Raw genomic sequence first — 26,674 nt, 5'->3', positions numbered from 1 at the left:
CTTAGTTTGCAAGAGACATCAGTTGCATTTCCTCTCTTGCATTCTGTCTTTACACTAACTTGTGTTAGCAATGCAACATACGTGCCCTGTCTCTGTGTCACTCTCAGTGTGAGTTTTGATTTTGCTGTAAAGCAAATCTCACTTCCTCAGCAATATCTGTACTGGCAAATTCCCCATAGGTGAAATTGTACAGTGAAAAGGCACTAGCTAAGGCCACACTGGTAATTCGTCATTTAATTTTTGAAATTTCATAATCTAGTAAGTAAACTGTCATTGTTACTGAATACATTTACGTGCTTATTGTGCCACTTAAGGCAGAACAGCCCCTTGCAAAGAGAAAGCCTGTGCTTTCCAGGCTGCCTGGACTGATGGTTTAGACTGTGTGTATTCTCAAAGATCAAGCAATGGTGTAAAGGATGAGAAAACTGAGGGGTTAATTAGTTTAATTACTGCTGTGTGCTTAATTTTCAGGTATGTCCTGTTTTTTAAGTTGTGTTGTATGTTAGAACTCTTTGAGGATTTGTTACTCTACTTGTTCTTGGACTCCCCAGTGCAAATACAATAGAGACTGTGGCAATATGTGGGTACATCCATAGTGATGATAGGGACTGTACCTGTCAGATACTTTTACTAGAATTTCGTATCCCTTTTTTGCATCATTGTTCCTATACACAATCTGGGTGTAATTCAGCTGTATTTTTTGTAAAAATCAGCTCCAAACGCTGAAATTCAGAACAGTCATGATAGACAAAATACGCTCTTGTTGACCTCTCTTCACGTGATTTTCCACAGTCACCCTTGCAGTCTTGCTGGTAGCTTCTGACATCTGAAGCACTTAATGAATAACTTCTGAAGCCTGAATTCACTCTCCAAAGCAACTAAATTGATTTTATTTTAATTTCATTCATCTAGGTTTTTAAATACTTCTCTTTACAGGCACCATGAAGCAAGTCTCAGCTGCTAATTATAGGAGACTGGCAGATACAAAATTTTGATAATGTTCAGAATCACTTAGATAGCCTTGTTAATTTACTTAGGAAATAAATGTGCACCTGGTGTAGGCTTGCTATGTTTGTTTTGATCCAAATGTCTTGAGGACTGGAATACTCAGCAGATAATTTTTCTAAAGAAAGTTATATTTTATGCATATTTTGTCAATTTCTTTTTCTTTGCAGTTTTTAAAAGGCATCTAGCCTAACAATACAGTGTCAGTGCACAGTTCTCATTTGTCTGAATGTCCGTGTTTGTCTCAAACGTGGTAGGCATTTACAGTCATTATGGTATTGTGAACTTTTCTCCATGCAATTTGCACCAGCAAAGAGATGTACAGAGGATGGGAACAGCCTCTGAGCAATTTCCAGTGCTACTTTTTATTTTATTGTCATGTATTCTGTCCATTGTAAAGCAAGTAGAACTGAATCATAGACTTCCAAAAGTATTCCAAAAGTAATACGACAATACAAGTCCTAGGTAAATACATCAATTTCTCTGGAGTTACTCTGTATTTACACTGGTTTCAACTATAAACTAATATGCTCTCACTGGTTAAACGCTGAAGATAACTACTTTATTTTCTGTTCCATATTTATATTAGAAGCTGAAATAAGTAGGCTGGGTGCGGTTTAATGTAAAGTAGCTTTGTTGAGCCTGGCTGTATGCCTGTGCACAGTGACTATGAATAATGGCTGTGGGGAAGCACTGAAGTGGAAGAATCATAACTGAAATAAAATAGTGAGGGAAATCAAGCTTGAGCAAAGGCAATTGGAATTGTCTTTTTCCAGTTAGAACAGCTGACAGCTAAACTATAACCAGGAGAAACAAAAGTTATAGTGATGTGGCACATTTGATTGGTCCTGGGAAAATACTTTCAAACAAGTTAAAGCTTAACCATAAGGATGGCTTGCATGGCATGGCCTCAGGCATGCTTAGATGACAGAGAGAAAGCAAAGAAGACTCATAAGAACTTCTTCAATGGAAGGAAGAATCACTAGTGAGAAGAAAAACCTGTCTGAAGGTGAGGTGATCTAGCATAACATCAAGTGAAGGTGATTGAAGAGTTAGTGCTTCAGCTGACCACATCTTCCTGCCATTCAGGAAAATATTAGCAGATGCTGATACCATGATGTCTGTTGTTGATAAATCTCCAGTTGTTCCTGCATGGTTTGAAGGTTCAATAATAATAATAATTAAACATGATTTTTGGTTGCAGTTTGCCTATGGTGTACCCAACTTGACTCTGAAGGACATTGCTTGCAGTCAGATGCTCCTGGACCGCTTTATTATCTTCAGCAGCAGAAGAGGTCTCCCTGCTGTCCACAAGGCCATGTGTGCCCTCTCCCAGGAAAGCCTACAGAGAGTGGAAGATGCCTTGTATGCAAATGTTGATTTCTTTAAGCTATTTCAGCTGGTAAGTATTAACACAATCATCTTGCCATATGTGGTCATTTTTGGCTGATATTTCATTGTACTTCAAGAATTTTCTTTCTGATGCATCACCAGTATTTCGAGAGGCCTTTGTTTATTTTCCCCCACAAATGTGAAGTTATGGATATACAATTATTAACCTAACAGCAGGACCACTAGACAGTTTGGAGCATGCTTTGGAAGGTAACAGATGAAATTCACTTACAAGAGAACTAAAAGATTCAAATAAAATTTTAAAAAGTTTGTGGAATCTGGCCTTCCTAGTCTGTGTAACAGAACAGAGCTCAGGAAAACCTATCTGAACCTTGCTGAGAGATCTGAAATACTCCCATACAACCCATCCTGTATTTGCTCCATCCAGCATGGCGGGATTTTACTCTAAAGTCGAAGCCATGATGCAGCTTGAATTGGGATACCCATATGTGCCTTTTTGTTTGTTGAAACAAGTTGTACTGGTTTTCATTACTCTTTCTACAGAAGCTCTTCCTTCTGTTCATTTTCATTGCTCTTCTTTGTGCTGCTCATATTTCTACTGTGTCCTTGCCATGAATTAACTGCTACTGCAGCCAGAGTTCAGTATTTCCATGTACCATGGATATAGATAGATAGATAGATAGATAGATAGATAGATAGATATATGATGGCATAATGGTATTTTTTGTTCTTGCTCTGTTATTTTCCTAGTGTTTTCTAATATTCCATTTGTCTTCTGAACACGGAGCTGATGCTTTCAGAGAACTAACTAAAGACTCCAAGGTCTCTTTCCAGATGATAACCCTTCACTGTGTATGATGATGATGTTTTTTCCCCATGTTTGTGACTTTGCGTTTTGCAACACTGAATTTAATTTGCTGTTTTTCACCTTGTAAATAAATGTCATGAGATCATCACATTGACAGTTTGCTGTATCCAACAGGCAGCATGTATGGGGAGTTGCTGAAGTTAGAAAGCATTGATCAGACTTTCCTGCCACAGCAGGAAACATCACAGTTCATTTAACATGGATTTAATTCAGCTTTGAGTTACTCAGAACTGGGAACACAGGATGCCAGAAGCTTTAACTGACACACCAGCCAAATTACTGTTTGATGATTTTAGCATTGGCAGACAGACATTCATTGAGCCTGTGTGATTTTGCCAGTCCTGATAAGAATCTGTGGTGAGTTTCTGAAAGCTTCTGATTGTTTTCCATTTCTAAAAATATACACATATTTTCATATAACTGGTGCTTGCTGGAAGTAGAAGAGAGTCCTACAGTACTTCTCAGGTGAGTTTTCAGCACTGAAGGACTTCCTGTAAATATGCAAGCTGCACTGCCCAGCTTCAGGATTAAGCTGCTAATACCATGGTTTTGCTGCCATGTCAAATAAAATGGAAACAAGAGATTTGATGAAGCAGTTGTCTGTGTTTAAACAAAAATAGACCTGTGAGAAATAGGAACGTAAACCTGAAACTAAACACCAGAATTGTCAAAGATGCAGGTTTGTGGTCTGGTCTTTTCCTACGAGGTCTGTCTGCCAAGACTTCCCCTCAGTATTAGAAGCCTGTGTGTTGGAAGGGGTATCCACAGCCTAATTCCCAGTGATTTTAATATGTACCTAGCTGAAGAGGGAGGGTTTACCTTTTCATGATTCCTAGCAAAATGATACCTCATGTCTTCAAGATCCCAGGTTATTTTCTACCCTCTTACACCGTCAGTCCCTCTGTACTTTGTTGTCCTCAGGCTACAGTTGTAACCAACTACGTACCAGAATTTATTTTTGCAGAGCTCCTTTTGTGAGTAGGCCTCATTTTAGGATCGGCAGCTGACTGTGGATTCCAGAACTGGGCTTTCTGTTTTCCGAAGGAAACTCTTCAGTGTTCATTTGTTGTTGATTTTTTGTTTGTTTTGTTTTTGTTTTTGTTTGTTTGTTTGTTTTACAACACTATCTTTAATTCTAGTGAATGTGAAAATAGTTGGATAAACATTTTGGAGAAAGCTTTTGTTCCCCTCTATGCTAAGGGTCAATCCACATTCCTAACTAAATGCTCTGATATTTAGGTCAAACGTGTGCGTAGTTTGTATATAATCCCTGATGATCCTGTCTTTTGTGTGCTCCTAGTGAACATGAACTAACTTGAGTACAAACTCAGTCCTTTTAGAACATTCCTTTTAAGGACCTGGCTCATACAGAGTGCCTCCTGCAAGAAATAATACTTAGGAAAAAACACATGCAACTTTGCCCCTATTTTTCCTTCTTTTCCTCTAGCTACAGGAAAGAGGTTCTTGATTCCATATTTAGCCCAGGCTTTCTCTGGTTCATTTTGTGTTGTTTACAATATCATGCTCATAGTTTCAAAAAGGCCATGTTAGGACAAGTGCTCCAAGAATGCTGTATAATCTGTGCAGAAACTGGTTCCCTTCAAGTGAGAAAGGAAAAGTATATTTTGAAGCAGTACTTGTGTATACTTCCTGCCTCTACTGCAAGTGACAGATCAGAACATGCAAACATAACCTTTCCATAAAAACTCTTGCTGCTGTGATTCCAGGTGCCTACATAGTGCAGCTCTGTCTTTTGCTTTTTTAACTACCAACTGACTGAAAGAAATGGCAGGGAATAAGCAGGGTATACAGCTGCACAGTCTTGGGGAAATCTTTTTAGAGGCTTATCTAATAAATATTATGGTCTAGCTATTCAAAAATCCAGCTTTTTTTTTTTTTTTTTTTTTTTTTTTGTAATACTTGAGAAATAAATGCCTGTAAAAAGTGCTAACACCAAGTGCACGCATGATTCTTCAGAGAGTTGACAAAGAGGAATGCAATGATGCAAGCAAAGTAGTAAGTGGCAGCATGCCATGGTGTCACCTTTGGTTTCTTCAAGAGCCAGTGATAACTAAAGTGTTAACTTCTGGCAGAAAGGCCATTTGGTCAGCCTCCAGGAGGCTGGAGAAGCAGATCTGGTTTCTGGCAGATCTAACAGACCTTAAGAACCAGTCACCAAAATCAGGAGATCTCACAAGTACTACCAGGTATTTTACCTGCATGGCAAGCAGAGGCTTCAACAACACTTGTTAAATTCAGAAGTTAATAAGAATCACAACACTTGTTAAATTCAGAAGTTAATAAGAGTCTCTGCGTCTCACTGAAAGAATAGCCTCTGAGAAACAGCTTCTCATAAATCCCAGTTCCTGCATTGCTCCTATATTTTTGCACCTTTCAGTATCGTGGGCTTAGATAAGCAAAACATCCCAAGCTATACTTTCAATGGCCTGTGACTGTTTCAGCCTCATATTAGTAAGACAACTTACTCAGGCTGCTGTGAGAGTCTACACTTGGGTTATGGGTTTGTGGTCCCACAAATCTCACAAGACAGTGTTACAAATAATTCAAAGCATTTGAACTGAAGAGATGCTGTTTGGATTTTCTTCTCACTATATAAGCTGTTGTCATGCAGAAACTATCCAAAACTCATCTGTATTTTCTGATGTGTTCACAGCTTCCCACTGTGTTGGACAGAAACTCACCAGGTGTTGATCTGAGGTCTTGGGGAAGGGTGCTGTCTAATATCTCCCAAGCAGCACAAAAGGTAAGTGGTCTGCTAATAGATGGCATCACTTTTCTGAATAGTTTGTAGTTCCTTGTCCATTTTGTTCTTTTTATTTCCTATTATCTGCTTTATTAGAAAGAAAATAGAATTGTTTGGGAAGAGCTCAATCCTTAGAAATTCATTATTCTCTCATTACAAAATAAATGTGGGCACAAGCATTGGCAATTATGAAGCATTTGATTTCTTCAGAACAAACATGAGAGAACAAGAACTGAAAATTGTGCCTGTGACCAGCAGAGAGGAGATAAAAGGATGAGGTTCTAACTGCATCTAGACTGTACTAGTCTGTGCACTACTAGAGACCTCTCCAGATACTTTCTTCTTTTGAGGGCTGCAATTAACAAAGAAGTCTTGTTTTACTGCAGCTAGCCAGGAAGCCAAGCGTTCAGGACCTTTTCAGGGTTTTACAATCATTTGTACAAGATGGAAGAACTGAATCCTTAGGCCACTTGGTGAGCTCCATGTCTGATCTTTTCTGTGGCTACCCAGAAGGAGGTGGATCCAGAGTGCTTTCATTCAACTGGTATGAAGATAACAACTACAAGGCTTTCCTGGGGATTGACTCTACAAAGAAATCCAGTTATCTTTATGATAATACAACCAGTAAGTTTTTCCATCAAACTGTGACAGAGAGTGTAGACAAGTGAAGCTTATGTTAGAATACCACCATGGCTTTTATAGAGTAACATTTTAAAGTGGTTAATTTGGGAAATTAGGGACAGGTGAAATAGTTTTGCTCAAATGTACTTTTTAACCGAAAGCAAAGAACATCAGGAATTGAGAACTGACAGGAACACACATTAACTTTCAATATGAAGGCATAAGCATCATCATCATAATTAAAACACTCCCACTGCCTTATTTTCTAATATATGCTACTGATATCAGGACGAACTAGGTACTTCTGAAAAAGGTTCGGGAAACTATGGTGCATCATTCCTCGGTTTACTTATCTCCAAGACAAATTTATTTGGAAATCTCTTGATTGTTGGCCTGGAGTAATCTTTAAACTCTCCTTTTAAATAACACTTAATGTGATGTATGGTGGCTGGTTTTCTTTTCCTGCCTAAAAGTACATATATTTTGTTGCAATAATGTTCTACAGGTTAATTAAATCTTACATAGAAATTAACTCCATTTATAACTTTAAAATGTTTTTGCTTTGATTTCTTCACTTACCTTCTTGCTATTGTAAGAGAAATGTTTTTCTTTTCTACCATTCGCTATTTTATATCCTTATTATGTCCTTTTTATTTGCTGTTTAGTTTTTCTCTACATTGAGACCATCAGCAATTTTTTTAATGCTAACATTCTTATCATAGCTGATACTAGATTTGTCTGTCCCTTCTGCCATGATGGGTATATTTGTGTGCTTACGGAGTACGGGTGAGCACTTTGCCTGTGAAGGGAATCGTAAATTTCACTTTTTGTGTTGTACTTGGCTCTACGTATGTCTGAACCTCCAGGAGACCTGGAGAAGGCCCGGTACTCCCCTTTCTTTATCCAGGGAACAAAATAGTTGAATACTTTACAACTAATTAATCCATGGTAAGATAGAAATGCTTACATTGAAATGCTTAGTTCTAAGTTATTGCAGAATCAAGTTCTCAACCCTTCCAGAGAGTTTGAACTCTAAAATCTACTACAGCCTTTTCCATCTTTTCAGACATACTTCTACGTTGCAAAATGTGCTTAACCCATTCAGACTGAAAATGCTTTAAATGGTCCATGTCATTAGTAAAAAGCCCTGCAGGATGTTACGTGTGGTAAGATTTAAGGAGGGTTACTTAAGGATTTATCTGTCTTTCTGTCTTTAGCACCCTTTTGTAACGCATTGATCCAGAATTTGGAATCAAACCCTTTAACCAAAATAGCCTGGAGTGCTGCAAAGCCCCTGCTGATGGGAAAAATTCTCTTTGCTCCTGATTCACCATCTGTACGGCAAATCCTAAAAAACGTAAGAAATTCTGAAATATAAATGCGTGTATTTCTGAAAAAAAAAATGCATTCTAAGAAACATCCTTTGAAAAACATCAACCCACCTTTGTCAAACTGATCAGATTTTCTCATTAGAAGTCCTGCTCTGGTGATCATCAGAGGAGGGATAGTTGGTCTTCATTTACAGAAACAGGAGACAGATCTTCACTAATTCATCCCGCCTTGGTCCACACTACAAGCTTTTTCTAGCTCAAGTAGCATTTTTGTTGGCATGTTCCCACATTTACACTAGCAAAAATAGGAATGTTCATACATATTTTACAGACGTAGGAACATTAGCAGCTCTGTGCCAGGAAGAATTTTAATGGTGCTGCTATGAGGTTTGGATAGAGTCATGGAGACCTGACACTGAGAGATTACAAACCAATAGCAACATTGTGGTTTAGTAATACATACATTGAAAGAATAAATATTTTTGACTTCATGAATTAGGATGCTGAAATAATAGCAGAAATATGACATCTTATACACTATCTCAAAACTGTTGCATATGTGGTGCAAAGGAAAGAAAGCCAGAAAAGAGACAAAATGCCAAAAAGTTGCTTGGGGTTCTCTGAAAACTTCTTGGCCTGAAAACACTTTCTCAGTGTTCAATTGCAGTTTCATCTTCCTTTCTGGAAATGAACTCTATTGAACTGTCTTGAGACTAGATGTTGAGAGTAAGTGAATGGACAGTGTTAAGGTAGGTAAAACCCAGGTCATATGTGAGTTTGATTTAACTGCTTAGATTCATTTCACCCAACTTTAGGCATTCTTTAGGGCAGGCTTCATCTACAGTCAGTGGAAGGAAATAATCAAGGGAAAGAAGAGAGGAGGAAATCATTCTACCTAAAACCTGAGTAGTTAAATGAATTGAAGTTAACTGGGGCTAATGTGGGCTCTTGTTTTTCTCATTACACAAATGAAAGAATTTTATCCAAAATGACTTTGATCCCAGTTGGATTTTAAGAGTTTCTTTTTTGAGGAATATTAATAGTTCTGGCATTTAAGCAAGTTTATTAAGTACTGAAGGTAAAAACTACAACATCCATGTTACACGTTTCACTGTCACTGAATGCTTGGATTATAAATTCTGTGCGTTTGTCTCTCTAGCATTCTAAACGTTCTTTCCGGTTGTTTTGTTCCCCAGGCAAACACCACTTTTGAGGAACTTGAACGCCTCAGACTGTTGACCAAAGCTTGGGAAGAAGTAGGACCTCAGTTGTGGTACTTCTTTCAAAACAGCCTGCAAATGAATATGATCCGTGTATGTTATAACCTAGCAGAGAGCCTCAGTAAGAGCGGCCTTTCACCATCCTATACTTTAATTAAGAAGCTAATTATTTTTGAAGGTTTGGCTGGAAGCACAGCCTTTGCAGCAAGGAATTTGTAGCCTTTAAAGTTGTTGGACTGGTTACTGAGCTTGTTTTGAAGGATAGTCTTATATGCATTTCAGAGAGTTTGTGACAGAACCTCAGATCTAGACACTCTCTCCAGTCTGCTAATGATTTCTTAATAAAGACAGCAGTCGCCACTTGGCCTCTGCAAAATGTCCTGCAAGAACAGCAGAAGAACCAACTTGATTTTCTAGGGTTCTACATAGACAAAGAAGGCAGTAGAACCATGTTTTTTTTTCTGAACCCAGCAATTTATTGACTTAGGAAATTACTTAGTTCCTCTTCCCTTATGTCTGACTCTGGATACAAGTATTGTTTGTAGTTGGAGTTTTTATAGAAGTCCATACTGGAGATAACATTTGTTTTTCCAACTTATTTCTTTTAAATTAGACATTTATTACATTTATCCTCTTGCTTATGTGAAAAAATATGCAATAAATAGTCAAGGATAAATTTCTTTTCATTTAATCTTCAATTCTCACCTCCTGTTCAGCTGTGCCATCACCCATCTATAAAATTCCTTCCTTAACATACCCGTTTGTACTGCTTCGTAGCTCAGAAAGAGCTGTGGAAATGGAAACCTTTCTGGCTAAAACAAGGCATGTGAAGAGAATAATTGTAGTGAAGCTGTTCTGATGTATTTCCACAGGACTCTTTGAAGCATCCCACAGTGAGGGACTTCTTGAACAGACGGATGGGTGCTGAAGGCTTAACTGCTGAACACATTATCAACTTTCTCCACAATGGGTCTCCGGGGACCAGGGAAAAGGGAATGGTGGACTTTGACTGGCGGAACATCTTCAGTGTTGTAGACCAAGCTCTGCATTTGCTCAATCAGTATCTGGAGGTAAGGTCAGCCCTTCCACTGCTGGGAATCATTCTAGAGAATATCCTGAAGCACAGTAGGCAGTAGGTAGGGTCTGTGGCAACAGGCAAGAAAGTTAAAAGTATAAGGCATCTTCATTTTTTTCAAATTTCATCTCAATACTAACATCTTGAGAGTCATCACGCAACATTTGCAGGGCGACCAAGCGATCAGGCCCAGTCTGCATGGGTTTATGACGGGCAGGTCCTGCTTTACTAACCTCATCTCCTTTTATGACAAAGTGACACACTGGGTGGACAAAGGAAAGGCTGTGGATGTGGTCTGCCTTGACTTCAGTAAGGCTTTTGACACTGTTTCCCACAGCATTCTCCTCAAGAAACTGGCTGCTCATGGCTTGGACTGGCGTATGCTTCATTGGGTTAAAAACTGGCTGGGTAGCCAGGCCCAAAGAGTCATGGTGAATGGAGTTAAATCCAGTTGGAGGCCGGTCACTAGTGGCATCCCCCAGGGCTCAGTACTGGGGCCAGTTCTCTTTACTATCTTTATCGATGATCTGCATGAGGGGATTGAGTGCACCCTCAGGAGGTTTGCAGATGACACCAAGTTAGGTGTGTGTGTCGATCTGCTCGAGGGTAGGAAGGCTCTGCAGGAGGATCTGGAGAGGCTGGACCGATGGGCCGAGGCCAACAGTATGAAGTTCAACAAGGCCAAGTGCCGGGTCCTGCACCTGGGGCCCAACAACCCCAAACAGAGCTACAGGCTGGGAGATGTGTGGTTAGAAAGCTGCCTGGCAGAGAAGGACCTGGGAGTAGTGGTTGATAGTCGGCTGAATATGAGCCAGCAGTGTGCTCAGGCGGCCAAGAAGGCCAGCAGCATCCTGGCTTGTATAAGAAACAGCGTGGCCAGCAGGTCCAGGGAAGTGATTGTCCCCCTGTACTCGGCTCTGGTGAGGCCGCACCTCAAGTACTGCGTTCGGTTTTGGGCCCCTCACTACAAGAAGGACATGGAGGTGCTTGAGCGAGTCCAGAGAAGGGCAATGAGGCTGGTGAGGAGTCTGGAGAAGTCTTATGAGGAGCAGCTGAGGGAGCTGGGGTTGTTCAGCCTGGAGAAGAGGAGGCTCAGGGGCGACCTTATTGCACTCTACAGGTACCTGTAAGGAGGCTGTAGCGAGGTGGGGGTTGGTCTATTCTCCCACGTGCCTGGTGACAGGAGGAGGGGAAATGGGCTAAAGTTGTGCCAGGGGAGGTTTCGGTTGGATATTAGGAAGAACTTCTTTACTGGAAGGGTTGTTTCGCATTGGAGTGGGCTGCCCAGGGAAGTGGTTGAGTCACCATCCCTGGAGGTCTTTAAAAGACATTTAGATGTAGAGCTTAGGGATATGGTTTAGTGGAGAACTTCTTAGCGTTAGGTCAGAGGTTGTACTCGGTGATCTCGGAGCTCTCTTCCAACCTAGATGATTCTGTGATGCTGTGAAAATAATACAGTAGAACAAGAACATAAATATTTCTTATTCTGAAAAAGCTTAAAGTTGACAATTCCTAAATCGTATCATATCATAGAATGGCTCAGGTCAGAAGGGGCCTTAAATATCATCTAGTTCCTACCCCCCTACCACGGGCAGGGACACCTCCCACTAGATCTGGTTGCCCAGGGCCTCATCCAACTTAGTCTCAAACTCCTCCAGGGATGGGGCATCCACAGCCTCTCTGGGCAACCTGTTCCAGTGCTTCACCACCCTCTTCCTGCTACCTCTCACATTCAAAATGTTGATTGAACGTCTGAACACATTTTGATACTAAGAAGCAGAAAGTGAATTTTTCCTCAAAGAAAAAATACGTTTTTTTTTTTTATATATATATATTTACTAACTGACAGGCCACTAATTTCAAAATGACCATCATCAGAGAAACTAATATTTTGTTGGAAATTTCAATGTCAGGATTTCAAACACCTGATCAAAAATACATCAAAACCAATAGGGCACTTCCCCTTGTTCTGTAGCCACTTCTGACAAGATGTCTCTCTCCTACCTGGAATATGTGCACCCATTTTCTAGGAGTGCTGTGTTTCTACTGGGGCTCTCTGAAGATTTTTGAAAGTCACGGTGCAGAAAGTGACATGAAGTTTAAGTATGTAAATAAGAAATGCTAAAAATGTAGATGAAAATATAAAGCCATTCAAAAAATACTTTGGAAGATACTGTTTATGAGGTTATTCTGGCATGAATGATCTAACTTACTGATAAGTTCATCAGACAAAGATCAATATGTACAGTACAAAAAAAGATTTTATTTTTAGAGGGCTAGACAAAGCACTACATCCATTTCTTCCCAGAGCCAGGTAAGTGACACATCTTACATCTTTCTGACTGCAGGTAAAGATGTGTTGGGAACTGGACCTGATATGGTCTGGATTCCTGATGAGTTAGATAAATGAAATGCTGCCTCTTCTTCATAAATTTACAAGCCCGGACAAAACTAGCGGGTCCTGCAGTGCTGCAGATTAACTCTGAGAGTTTAAAAAACCATTGCATTTGGCAGTAGTATTAATACTTGTGGACTCTGTATTTAGCACTTCCCACCTGAGGTTCATAGTCTTAACAGAGATTAATTATATTATACAGCATCTCTGAAATAAGAGTATATAGTTATTTAATGGTTGAATAAACTGAGCCTAAAGTTTACAGAGAAAATTGGTGCTAATTGTAGGCAACAGGAGCAAGCTTAGCTCTCCTGATTTTGGTCCAGTTCAGAATAAAAGACTATCCATCCTCTGCCAGAAGGCAGAAACTGAAGGTTTATCTGCCTTCTTACAGCTATTACAACAGGGAGCAGTAAGAGTTATGCACAAAGCTCTGCTAATTCTGATGATGTTTTGTATGACGTTAGCAGAATTATTTCTTACTCAAGCTGGGTGAAATATGTTGCTTTGCTGCAGGTCAGTGGTGGAACATGACCAATATCAGGGCAGTTGTTATACCTGGTAATAGATCTTAGCGTCCTAAAGTTCTTTGTAATAAGTTAATTCTTTTAAGTCTGCTGTTTACACTGAGTTGCTAGCATTTGAGAATGTTTTCACACTATGCCAAGCACAATGGGAACAAACAGCTCCTTTTCAAGGACACCCTACTCCTCACCTACAATGAAGGAGGTGTGCTGCCAGCAGCTGTCTTTGGAGACTCAAGATTTCTGTGGTGCAGCTGAGAATCACACAAGTTATGAAGTAGCTGCTTATCCTCACCACACCAAGAATTCCTGTTACTCCCTTTGATTACCTTAGACCACGGAGTAGCTAAACCTGAACACCTCTTTATACTTAGGTCTATTTTCCTATTCCACCCCTCTTCTTGGTACTTTAGTTTTGGTTTTGTGATCTTTATTGGGCCACTTTTAATTGCTAAATAATTACTGGGAGAAGATGTGAAATAAATTTCAGTAAGTGGGAGATGACTTAATTTTGACATAGCAATATTTCTGAAGGCATGAGCTGTGTTACAATTCACCGAGAAAAAAGCCTAGGTAGAGCATACAGCATTTGTTTTGAATGCAATTAATGTTAAGGGAAAGAATTCTAGTTTTTGGCTAGTAGACTATAATATAAAATCTCTTTTCACTTCCATACAGGCTCAATTATTGCAACATTGGTGTGTTAGCCTGTGTTCTTATACAGGCTTTGGTTTCCTTCTGCTCTCAAGGAAAACCATAAGCACTTGTGATTCCTCTTTTGAATCCTTGCTACATCCTTTACTGGACACCTGGGTAAAGCCTGTACTGTTCCTCAGCATAGTCGAGACACTGTGCATTCTGCAGTGGAATTCTAGACAAGATCACTTGTCTGTCATAACTTTGCCAGTGCTGTTTCCACAGATTCCCCTGCAGAACTACATGCATTCTCCTGCAGCTGGTAAAAGTCCCTTGAACAGAATTCCAGGCCACCTCATCACAAAGAAATAGCTAATAGCCCATCAGACACTGCAAAGACATAGTAATGACAATACGAAGACAAAGTCACATGGCAGGATTAACAGAAATGAGTACCAGAACTCAGTTAAATATGTGGGATACACGTATTAAAAACAAACAAACAAACAAACATAAAAACCCCACCACCAACAACAAAAACTGTAGACACCAGTCAAATTTGAATTTTTCTCTGCAATACAAACCAGAAAGTTTTTTTTTGCCTTATTTTGCTTTCTGATAGGAAATTCTATGCAGTTCAATCCTATAAAGCAAACTAGGAGAATCAACATTTACGAAATAGGATGCTGTGTCACAAAGCTACAAAACAATTTTGTCAACTTAAGCATTGTTTTGTTCTTTTGCCAGTTTAAATAGATATTTCGATTATAGATACCATTAAACAGTGATACTTCCAAACAATGAAGTATGTTTTATCACAGAGAAGGGTTAAACAAAGGAGGCTTTAAGACGTCTGTTAAATAACAAGTTGCCTTTATGAGCCCTTTGGTGTAGAATAATTTCTGGTTATTGACCTGCACGAGGTGATCAAGAAGATAAGATCAAATAAGCTAGCGTCATGGCGTTTTATGAAGGAAGACAATTGAATATGTATCTTCTCAGTCCATTAGGGAGTTAAGTACTCCTACTCTCTGATAATGTCTTGCTGATTCTGAAGGGAAGAAGATGAAGATACAAACCTAAGCCTGCAATTTTACAGATAAACAATGATGGAATTTGTAGAGTTTACAATCTTTCTTCACACAGTTTTACTGCCAGTTTGAGATGAAGAGACTCCCTTTTGATGCTAAATCTAATTATTTTTTCTGAATTTTCTTGTACACCCTTTCAGTGAAATGGCAAATACTTCAGATATGAGCCTATCTTCCTCTTTTGTTGTTAGACACTGATGTTTGCTTTAATGCATATCTCTTGCTAACTTACTCCAGTGCAATACTGTGAATACTGTAGGGCAATTGTTCTCTTTGTGATTATTTGTAGTGCTTGATCTTGGATAAATTTGAAGGTTATCGTGATGAAACCCAGCTGACTCATCAAGCCCTTCACCTGCTAGAGGAAAACAAATTCTGGGCTGGTGTGGTTTTTCCAGATATAGAGCCTATAGCAAGCAGTCTTCCACCACATGTGAAATACAAGATCCGGATGGACATAGATGCAGTGGAGAAAACAAACAAAATCAAAGACAGGTAGGTGATGGTTCCTTCTCAGTTCTTGCCTGTCATCTCTTGAGTTTGAGATGGATATGTGGCAGAGGAAATGGCTCTACTCAAACTCTGTTCAGTAACCTGCCCCAAGTTTTCAGTTGGCTCTGTTACTGGGAGAGGTGAACGAGGAGGTCCCACACAGGTTGTGACCCAGCTCTCCTCTTCCTGGCCAGCAGAATTTCTCTGCTGTTTCTCCTCAAGTTCCCCTTCATGTGGACTCACTTCTTAAAGGGTTAACAAAAATGATTTCTCAGGGCTGTCTACATAAAGGAATATAACAGTGAATATAATAGTGTCTGGTGGTTGCAACCCAGCTGTTCCAGTTCAATCTCCAAGGATACTATATTACAAATACAGATATTTCTATTCTAGAACAATTACTCTGATACACAATTCATGTATACACATTTTTGGCCAAAACTGCTATTCTGTGTAAATGTAGAAAAAAATTTTTAAGGAAACAGAAGAACCTTCCAGGTCATAAACTGTCTCAAGCAAGTCAAGCAGACTATTGGTCTGACAGACCAAAATCTGGAAGGGGCTACTCCAGGCAGTGCCCATACACTTTCGGTTGTTAAGATATTTTTTTTTTCTTAAAGTCACTGTTTACCCAAATGATTTCCATGTGAATTTTCTTTTTAGGTACTGGGATCCTGGTCCAAGAGCTGATCCCGTGGATGATTTACGTTATATATGGGGAGGCTTTGCGTATCTCCAAGACATGATTGAGCATGGGATTATAAAGACACAGACCAACACTGAAGTGCCAATAGGAATTTATCTGCAGCAAATGCCATATCCATGTTTTGTGGATGATGTGTGAGTAAGAGTAGTTAATTTTTTAAATTCTGATTAATACTTGTTTTTATCTAACTCTAGCCCTGAGCTTCATCCTCTAACATAGTACCAGTACTGGTAGGAAAACTGAACACAAAGCACTAACCTGTGTGATAACCAAGACTGCCTTCTTCAGTTAGCCGTGTGGAACCCACAGAAGTATTGTAAGGCTATTTCCCCTAATTATATCTCTAAAACTCTAAAACCTACCTTTATTTATATCAAAAGTACTGTTTCTTCAAGAAAAATGGAACAAACACTGCTTGTCCCAGTGGAATGGGTGCCTCTCTTTCTGTTATTGTATGTTCTGAAGAATCCAACAACCCAGTCTCTTCAAGTGTATCACCAAACCCTAACTCTAGACTTATTCATATCTAGATATAACAATACCCACAGCAGTCATTTTTGTTCCTGGAAGGTATCCAGCTTTCTACAGGCCTTGCAAAATCTCAAGACCCTTCAGGCTCTTGAAACTTGTTCTTTCCAGAATCCTAACCACATCTGTAAATATTATCCCATTTATAACTAAGTCACAAGTACCTGCAGTAAAGCTGGTTGTATGGCATTGGTTTCTGTTAACATCAGTCCTTTTCCTTTCCTTGCAAGTGCTGCAGTTTTCAGCAATTATGTGATCTTACCAAACCTCCTTTTTCCCTAATTCCCATCCATGGATTTTTGTTGAGATTGACTGGTTTTGTCTTAAATCTCACATAACTCCAGTGAAGGATTCCAAGAATTTCTTTCCTTGGTGAAGAACAGAATAAAAAAGCTAAAGGAGAAAGAAATTTGTTGCTCTGTAATAAAAGAAAGAGGGAGGGCAGGGGAGGCATGGGGAGGGAGAAGAAGAGAGAAAGAGCACCTCCTGGCCGTGGAGATTTCATGACTACGTGGGCCTTTGAGCGTCTGTGGTTGCTATGACCTTCGTTAGCACTGCCTCAACCAGCACATGTGCTCCACACTTTATGAAGTGGTGCCACTTCTGCATTCACAGTGTGCCTGTTCCAATGCTGCAGTCTGTGCTGCTGCAACTGTCTTGGTATAAATTTCACTTAAGGAAAAAAAAATAAAAGGTTATAGAAATCATTACACAGTTCTGTCAGTATGTTCCGTGCAGGCAAATGCTTCAGATAAATGCAGACTGCAGACACATGATTTAACCTGTCATTACCTGTTAGCCTGACAAAAAGTTGCCCTGGCAATCCTGCTGTTTATGTCTTCCCCACTGTGAATACTGTAGGACAGAAACCTCACATATGTAAAAGTTCTCTGATGCTTGCAGCAGCCATACTTATTTTAGGTCTGATATCCAGTGAAGCTCTCTGCAGAGAGCCTACTTAAGCGAAGCAAATACATCCTCACAGTGAGCATGTATGCTGCACTGTGCATGGTCTAGTGCTGGGTTGCATGGGTCCACCAACTGGGAAAACCTGGTGTGCCCAAGGCCATTCCACAAAAACAGGGCTTTATTTCAGGAGGTGAAGTTGCTCTTCAGGAACTGTTGGTGAAAAAAGTGACAATTTTCCATTTGTTTAGACCATGAAGTAGCTATGATAATATATGGCAAAAATGTAGTTCTGTAGAGCTCAGTTTTAGAAATATGAAAGAATTTTGCTTCTTTTAATTTTTAGCAGCTCTAAGCTCTTGGCCTTTAAGGCCAATCAAGTCCACTTGGGCTTCAAGGTAATTTCATTGAAAAATTGCAATTCCAGATTAGTAGAAAATATTTTCTGCTTTTTCACCCAAAAATCTTTTCTTTGCCCTGAGAACACGCTTGTGGCAGTGCTTTACCAAAGGAGCATATGCAAGGGCTGAGCAGCAATAGAAGCTGGGGGGAAGGATGGAGGAAGGGAGCAGCGCCTTCATTGTCTGGAGGAACACACACAGCAGCCTGTCCCAACACTGGTGTGGAAGTGGCACTGTGTGAGACAGTCCCAACGTATTTTCCAAGTCATGATTTCGATTAATTTTGGCAGCCTTGCTGGCAGCACCTGATGCCTTTAATGCTTAATGTATTTCACTCTTTTCCAGTGATTCCTGGGAGCACAAAAAGACAGCGACACTCCCAAATTGTTCATATTAGCATATGTCTTAAAGTATTTTTTGTGCACTGTAGTAAAAGCATTGTGGCAATTCACTGTGAAGAGTGATGTATTTTTGTGCCCCACTGCATGTTCTATAGCTTCTAGCATCTCTTAGGACCTCTTTGTAAAACAGAAAGGACATTTATCTATCTCATGGAAGTGAAGCAACAATTTATACGCTAGTACTTAGGTTGCTTGTGAAGTTCACTAGTAACATATTATTAAAGTTTAGACTGAGAATTTCCAGTCCCATGTTTAACGAATGCATTCTTCCTCACTCCTGATCCTTTTCATTCTTGCTTTTTATCTTAATATTTCTCTGTTTTACCTAAATTTCATTCATCCTCTCTTCTTGCTTTGGTAGCTTTATGATCACCTTAAACCGCTCCTTTCCCATCTTCATGGTGCTAGCTTGGATATATTCTGTTTCCATGACTGTGAAAAGTATAGTGCTGGAGAAGGAAATGCGTCTGAAGGAGGCGATGAAGAACAGGGGCATCACCAATGGGGTGATTTGGTGCACTTGGTTCCTAGACAGCTTCATCATGATGGCTGTGAGCACATTCCTCCTCACAGCACTGATTATGGTAAGAATGACTGCAGGAAAGACAGTAGAAACTCCGAAACTCCCTGTTGTGTTTGCATTGGTGATACCAGTTTGGGTAGGTATAGGAGCCATTCGTAGGGAACAGCTGGAGGCCTGTTCTGACCACAGCACGTAGCAGGCACATTCTCCTAAGCAGACCTCAAGACAGCATGAGCACGTAGCAGAGACCAAAAGATAAATTCACCAGTAAGATTTATTGTGAGAGCTCCCACAGAACAATCTATCAAGCCAATTACTTCATGTATTGTATTTCCTACAGATGAAGGTCCCAATAAATATTAATCATTGCTTTAAATAGAAGGGGTCATAATATGAGGAATCTTCATCTTAATTTCACCGTGATTCATTTATAATATTCAGTGCTTGCCTACTCAGAATTCATGACACTATTGCAATGCAAAAAGAGACAGAACAGCCTCAATATTTCCCTCACTGACTGAAAACAAGTATCTTTTGCTTCTGTGGCTCAGAATTGCTGTTATTTTTGTAATATTTTAGAGCAATTTGGTTCTTGTCTTTGAGGCCCACCTCGTACCTCTTTCACCTGAGAACGTGTCTCCTGGCTGCTCTATTTCGTTGCATAAATCGGTAACATTTTGATGGGCAAGAATGCCCTTCCATCTTTTCTAATGTGGGGAACTGGTGGTGGTATAAATGCATAGTTATAATTGCAGCCACTCTATCTAATCAACCTGCCCCGATGTTTTAGTTCTTTGCAGTTTCATTATAGCTTGGGTAGATAGAGAGACCTTCCTTCATTTGCTATTCTGGTTTAATTAAAAATCAGGATGTAGTTAATACCAGAGAGGAATGTGTTTATACCTATAATTCACTTCCCTTCCTGAATTTCACTATGTCGGTGGGATGCAAATTTGTAAATACATTTTTGTATGAGACTGCATCTTTGTTGATAAAGAAATCAGTCTCACAGGCCCACTGGTTTAGTACAACAATGTTGAGACTAATTTATGGCCTTGTAGAGTTATTCTGAACCTTTTGTAAGGCTTGGAACAATGTGGAGACTAATAAATAGGTCTCAACATTTTTTTTAGAATAGAAAAACAGCAGCAGCCCATGCTCATTTTGAGAGGGCATGTTCAATCTACAAAAGCTCTAAAGGAAGGAAAGTCAGAAGTTCACCCAGAGGGTTGTTTAGTACACAATTAGTTCAGAGAAACTGCAGCTGGATTCCTCAGCTGTAATAGCCTTTTGAAATTTGAATATCATTTTGGGGCAGAAAGAAGTACTTCATAGTTTTCCTGTTACATTTTTTTTAGATGCATTTTGTCAGGCTTCCTTATATCATCTTTCTTGCATATGAGCAAGTGGACTGAGGAGAAGATAAGAAGAGATCAATGAAAAATTCTTATGACAGTTCAGATAGTTTTATTTAAAATGTGTGAATTTCCATGCAGGCACATCTTGCTTAGAATCATTTGCATACTAAGACAAGGACATAATGTGTTTTCAATCAGTTATGAACTTAGCTCAGACATCAAATACAAATATGAACGCTGCAGCTTGTGGTACTGACCTGTAGTCACAATTCAAAAGCAGGGATAAAGTTAAACAAAGGATTTGTTTTTGTAATGACCTCAAGTAGTGAAACATTACTCTTGGGCAAGTTAGATGTATTGGGTAAGAAAGACTGGCTAATTTCTTATTACAGGTTACGTGTCAGTGGCAATTCTGACCTTTTCTGCTAGTTCAGAATGTGACAGTACTTCTAATTCATCTGTTTTCCTTTTGCCTACAGTGCGGCCAAGTGCTACATTATAGCAGTCCACTTCTCTTCTTCCTATTCCTACTGACCTTCACTACAGCCACCATAATGCAGTGTTTCTTGTTCAGCACCTTCTTCTCCAAAGCAAATCTGGCAGCTGCCTGCAGTGGAGTCCTGTACTTCACCTTGTACCTGCCTCACATTGTCTGCTTTGTCTGGCAAGACCGCATGACTGTTAATCTGAAGATCCTAGCAGTAAGCCTTTCACTCATTATATGGTATTTTGGGGTTCACATTGAAGATGCCCTTCTCGCTATCCATGTGTGAGTAACAAAGATCTGCACACCTCCTTGCCTTTGCTTTTTTGATTCAGAGACACACCTCTGAAATACTTAGAGATTGCAAGTGAATAAGCCTTTATAAGGAAATGAGTAGGGTTGGCCCATGACAGGTTCTGATTTGAGAAGGAAGAAAGATTACTTTTTGGAAATTGTACACAGTTTAACATAAAGATAACTCTCTTCTCACCCCAAAGTGAAGGAGAGGGGACCAATGTAAGACTGTTTGCTAGCCAGAAGCCATGAATGCTTTTCTCTGCTCCTAGTATGTTAGGTCTTACATTTGTTGTTCAAAGGTTGGCCTCTGAAGAACAGCTAGGGGGGTTGTGCATATGGAGGGGGGTCTGAATTAAAAGTAACATTTTTAGGACAAGTAAAGCAATTGAACAATGAATGATTGCTGAAAACCAACCATTTTTTACTTAGCACACTATGATAATGCCTCACTGGGAGTGGCTGTCAGGATCCTTCTCGTCTGTCATTCCTGGCTGAACTACATATCCTGTTAAACAGCACCATGCCCTTTCTTTATGCATCTTTGCAGAGCAGCATTGAAGACAACCTTTGGATGCTGTGCTGGTTTATTAGTTTGTTGTGTGAAAAAACAGTAGCAGACATGGCAGGGAAGGGGATGGTTGCAGATTCCCTTATCCCAAGCATCTGGTAGGCTTTGTCTTGTTACTCACACTGTCCCTGCCCCATACACTCAGATATTTTGTTTCTCCTGTATAGGCAAAGTGTGCACTGCAAACTTCTAGATGAATATGTAGTATTTTCTGAACAGAGACGTTTATAAAAACAAATAAAATATTTGAAGAGTTTTTTGTTGCTAAATAAAGTGGCGGCAACATTGAATTCAGTCTATTATGACTAAATATTGATTAGAATTGCCACCATTCAGAGGATTAGACATTCCAGTCTGATATAAAAGTGAAAGCACTTTTCCTGATTATTTTTTTAGGCATTATTGAGTTTTGAAGTCCAGTCCCCAAAGGTCTTTAGTGGTTTTGTTTGTTTGTTTGTTTGTTTTGCTTGCTTTAGAAAATGTCCCTCTGTCTGAGTTCATGACATTTTTTCTTTATTCCAGAGTTTGCTTTCTCAAGTAGCTTTTGGTTTTGGTACAGAATACTTGTCGCGCTATGAAGAGCAAGGTCTTGGCCTACAGTGGGGTAACATCAGAACCAGTCCCTTGGAAGGAGATGAATATAGTTTTCTGTTTTCCATTAAAATGATGCTTTTTGATGCTTTTCTGTATGGAATACTTTCTTGGTACCTTGACAATGTTTTTCCAGGTATGTCAATTTCTTACTCATATAAAGGAGAGGTAGTTGTTGTAAGTTACATTAGTCTAGTCAGTCTCTGAGTCTGTCAAAACCAGAGTATTTGACATTGTAGACCATGAGTCTTACCCGTTATGGCACCGTGGGTTTATTAAGGACTTCCACTTTTTTCTTTTTTTTTCCTTTCTCCCATTTTAGTCCTGACAATAATGGAAATGAAGGAAAGAAAAAGAAAGGTGATGTACTTTCTGGTCCTGTACTTGTCTGTACACATCACTTACTGATAGTTAATCCAAAACAATATATGTATTTTTTCTTTTTTTTATTGTTTCAAATGTGTTTGAGGATATTTTGCTTCCATAATTGTTATATGGCCTTAATTCTGCTTTGTTTGTGTCCCTTTCAAAGTGAGCTATGCTACACCAAATTAATACCGTTTTGGTTTTTAAGAAATGTGTCCTCCTAAAGAAGTTTAACACAAGCTATCTTATTTACTTTCAAAGCTGATATGCAGTAACTTTCATAAAAGTCACTTTTTGGACAAGCTGTGCTGCAACCCTGTTTATTTAAACAAGAGCAGACAATGTATTATTTCCACAAACACAGCAAGAATTAAACAACAGGAGAGAGTTTCTTTGCTCATGTTTCCAAGTCTATCTTTTTTCAGCCAGCACTTTACACTGAAGTAATATTTCTCAGCGATTCTATTTGGCATGTTCAATTCCACTCACTCTTTCTTCTGAGTGTCTCCTTGGCTTTCTGCTTCTCTGTTTCTCTGAAATTTCTCATAGCATTTCTCTCTTACACACATGTAGGCCTAGCAAATCAATGTTGTAGTATTTGAACTTACTAGTTGAGTTCCCTGGATAATCCTTTGAATCATATGGTTCAGCTCCTGCTCAAGTTCTCTCTGCAAGCAACCACCCATTGGCACACTGCTCTTTTGGCTATTTAAGCATTCTGCTCCATAATGGAGTTCACTTGGCTTTTTGCATTCATCCTGAATGAGAAGCAGTTGTTTTAGCTACCAGCTTCAAAGGGATATAATCCAGTCTGTAACAAGTGTAAGGCAAACTGTTTATGAATTCAGACGGAGTGTTTTTGTGCATAATGGGAATACAAGTGGTTGCCTGACATAAAGGATATTTTTGGTAAGTCAAAAATAAGCAGACACTTTCACAAAGTGTTTTTCGATGCAGAAAAACTGACCATCTATCAGTGAGCATCACAAATTTCCATTGCTTATCACTATGCACTATCCACTTGTAAATCAGTATGATCCAAGAAAACAGTATGGACTGGCACTGACTCAGGTCTGGTCCAACAAGAATGGATAATGTTATCCTACTTTCTTTTTTTCGAAACAGAATTAACCTGTGACCAAAAAAGACCCATTTCTGTTTAAGAAAATATCTGTTTTTTCCTGGTCTCATTTTTCGTGGAAGGCTGTGTGCTAAAAGAACAGCTGGAGTCTCTTTTCTCATTGCGAGTTGAGAGTTCGGGCCCAATGCCTCAAGTGTCAAGTGGTCATTTAAAAAAAATTATTGAGTGAGGCTGGGATCCTATCTTAAGCAATCAGGATGTTCCTTGCAGCTGCTGGTTAGTTGGTTGGTTTGATTGTCCCCAGGTAGAGAGTAGCTCCACTCTGTAATTAAAGCACATTCTACTTAAGAAAATGTAAAGCAAATCAGATTATATTTTCTGAATATTTTACTCCTGGGCTAATAATAATAATAATAATTGCGAACAAATTCTGTTCTGACAGGTGGTTGGTGGGCAGTTTGACCTCTGATATGTAACACAATGGCTGCTAAGGCAACTGCAAGCATTTGTAGTTACACTTCAGACTTTGTCTAGATTAATGTGTGCCCACTGAGGAATGTGGTTATAAAGTACATGTCACCTTCTTATATTTCTTCTAGGGGACTATGGGCTACCACAGCCTTGGTATTTCCCTTTGCAGGAATCTTACTGGTTTGGCTCTAGAAACCCAAAAGCTGAAAAAACAGCAACTGCTGATGGTGAGTTCTTTCAAAACTTTGATATTTAGAAATAACTTCAAAACCACTGATCTACTTAGAGGTGACTGCGTAGCATTGTCATTACATGAGCTGCTGCAGAGATTAGGGACAGACATATACTGGGAATCTCAGCAGGTGCCTTTGAACTTGGAGCGGCCTGCTATTATTAGAATTGCTAGAGGTGAGTCACTGTTCCATCTGAGAGCCTTTAAATCATGGGTTAACAAGCAACATCAAACACCCACTCTCTAACCAACACCTTTTGAGACATTCAAGGAGTTCTTATTGCACAACACAGCATTTGTAAAATGAGTCAAAATGAGATACAGAGTTGATCTTATTTACACTGAGGATCCCCTTTTCTAAAGGCCTTTCCCCTTTCTAAACCTAATTCTTTTCTAATTCAGACTAATTTAACTGTTTCCTCTGGGTTTGTAAGCAAGATCAAAATTGATGACACCCTTGGACTGACTTGAGTAAGTGCAGAAATCTTGCTTTTGCATAATTTTGTCTGTGTATTGATAGTAGAGTAGTTAAGCACATCATGTGGGTGCTTGTATTTAAACTGGAATTAATGCATAATGATGATTAATGTCTGGAGTAGAGGCTTGCTGAAGGTAGTGTTTTGAAACCTGTCTTAGTTTTACAAATAACAGCGAAACCAATCAAAATGACAGATAAAGAAATCATTTCTTCAGTCTTTTCATTACCACCCTTACCCTTCATCAGCTCAGACTGCTGACAAGGCAGTCTCATTTCAGGATGATGCTTTTAGACCAGAAGGGAGTTAATCCTTTCTGTGAACATGCTGAATAATACATCCACTGCTCACATCTTTTGATCAGGAAAGAGGAAGCTATAACATTGTTTTCTTTGAAGAGGCTTTGTCTTATGGTGCATTCTGAAAGAATGAGCAGGTTTTCCTTTAGGCTTGCTGTGAGAGTATTCAGAATGATAGAGGCTTGTCTAAATATTATGGAGCCTGTTTTCTGCTTCTGCTTTGCAATTACTACCCACCCGATTGAAATGTGTGTAGGAAGGAGCCAAAGGAGGACTTGAAATATGTCTATAGATGAATGAGGAATTGCTGAAGGCACAGATGTCAGCCACTACATCTCATTGACTTTCTTTGGAATTTGGGTATATTCTGCACCAGAGCTCCTTTGAGTATCTCAGATCTGGAGCACAGTTGCTTATAGGATTTTGACATTTTCTAGTTACTTAGTTTAACCTAAATTTAGTAAAAACAAAATCAATTTTCTGGTTATCTTAATGGCTCCTAAGTTCTGTGTTCTTTAATGTATTTCCAGTACAAGGGGGACACGTGATTTTTTTTAAGGTGTGAAAATGCCAGAACATTCAGTAGTTGCATCAGCAGAAAAGCCAATGGCTTCTGCTTTATTGCTAGCTTTTAATGTTTTTTTTCATGTTGCTTAGATAAAACATTTTGCTTAAGTGAAGCCTAGAGTTTATTTTGTGAGTGAATTTATATCAGATAACTGAGCTGATCTTCACTGATGTTCACTGTTGATCTTCACTGATGTTCACTGATGTTCACTGAGCTGATCTTCAACTGATGTTCACTGCTGATAAAAAATGGTACGAATTTTCAGTCCTTTCTGCAGTTGTCATCCTAGTTCTGTTGAGGCTAGCCTGGGTACCTGGTTGCGTTACAAGGTAGATACTTCTTGGAAGCCAAGTACATGAAGGACAAGATGATAAGAAATAACAAACATGAATTTACGAAGAGCAAATCATGCCTAACCAATTTGATTTTCTTCTGTGATGAGATGACTGGATCTCTGGAACAGGGGAGAGTGTTGGATGCCTTGGAAGCCATCTAACCTGTCTTTAGCAAGGCCTTATAGCATGGATTTCTGTAGTATTCTGATAGCCAAAACAGTGAGATACAGTGAGATCAGTGAGATACAGGCTGCCTGAGTGAACAACAAAGGGGCTGAAAACTGACTAGACTGTTGAGCCCAAAGGAATGTGATCAATAGTACAAAGCCTAACTAGGAACCAGTTATTAGTGACATCCCTGAGTAGTAACGTTGGGGTCAATAGTGTTTAATTTCTTTAAGAATTTGAGTGATGCAATAGAGTGCACCCCGAGCAAGTTTGTGGAAGATAACAAATTGGGAACGGTGGGGTGTCAGACAGCTGTTCAGGTGGGCCACGACAGGCTATAGAAATGACTTTACATAAATTGTATGGAGTTCAACAAAAGTAAATGCATAATACTGTATCTGGGATGGAGTAACGCCGTGTGACAGTACAGACTGTCCACCACCTGGCTGGTAGGCAGCTTTGTAGGAAAGGCCTGGTGGACAGAACGTTGATCATGAGCTGTCATGATCATGATCAAGTATGCTCTTGTAGGCAAGAAGA

At 39.4% G+C, this 26,674-nt stretch overlaps 1 protein-coding gene across 9 annotated transcripts in view; it reads left to right on the top strand.

Moving 5' to 3' along the window:
* The window catches only part of ABCA4 (ATP binding cassette subfamily A member 4), a 78,485-nt gene that overhangs the window by 17,108 nt on the left and 34,703 nt on the right, over positions 1 to 26,674 (top strand). For 8 of the 9 annotated variants that reach the window (XM_035333873.1, XM_035333872.1, XM_035333870.1 and 5 more), the window contains 12 exons: positions 2,210 to 2,407; positions 5,901 to 5,990; positions 6,377 to 6,614; positions 7,829 to 7,968; positions 9,139 to 9,255; positions 10,035 to 10,232; positions 15,173 to 15,378; positions 16,039 to 16,215; positions 18,679 to 18,901; positions 20,678 to 20,899; positions 22,070 to 22,274; positions 24,185 to 24,283. In XM_035333873.1, the coding sequence (XP_035189764.1) occupies positions 2,210 to 2,407; positions 5,901 to 5,990; positions 6,377 to 6,614; positions 7,829 to 7,968; positions 9,139 to 9,255; positions 10,035 to 10,232; positions 15,173 to 15,378; positions 16,039 to 16,215; positions 18,679 to 18,901; positions 20,678 to 20,899; positions 22,070 to 22,274; positions 24,185 to 24,283 (2,113 nt within the window). Of the gene's footprint in view, positions 1 to 1,911; positions 2,015 to 2,209; positions 2,408 to 5,900; positions 5,991 to 6,376; positions 6,615 to 7,828; positions 7,969 to 9,138; positions 9,256 to 10,034; positions 10,233 to 15,172; positions 15,379 to 16,038; positions 16,216 to 18,678; positions 18,902 to 20,677; positions 20,900 to 22,069; positions 22,275 to 24,184; positions 24,284 to 26,674 lie in introns of those variants that run through there. The other variant, XM_035333877.1, reaches the window with a different exon arrangement.

This window comes from Oxyura jamaicensis, chromosome 8 (assembly GCF_011077185.1).
Source record: "Oxyura jamaicensis isolate SHBP4307 breed ruddy duck chromosome 8, BPBGC_Ojam_1.0, whole genome shotgun sequence".
In the NCBI taxonomy this organism is placed as follows: Eukaryota; Metazoa; Chordata; class Aves; order Anseriformes; family Anatidae; genus Oxyura; species Oxyura jamaicensis.
Note: the sequence above shows the minus strand (reverse complement) of the source record. Positions and strands in the feature narration are given on the sequence as shown.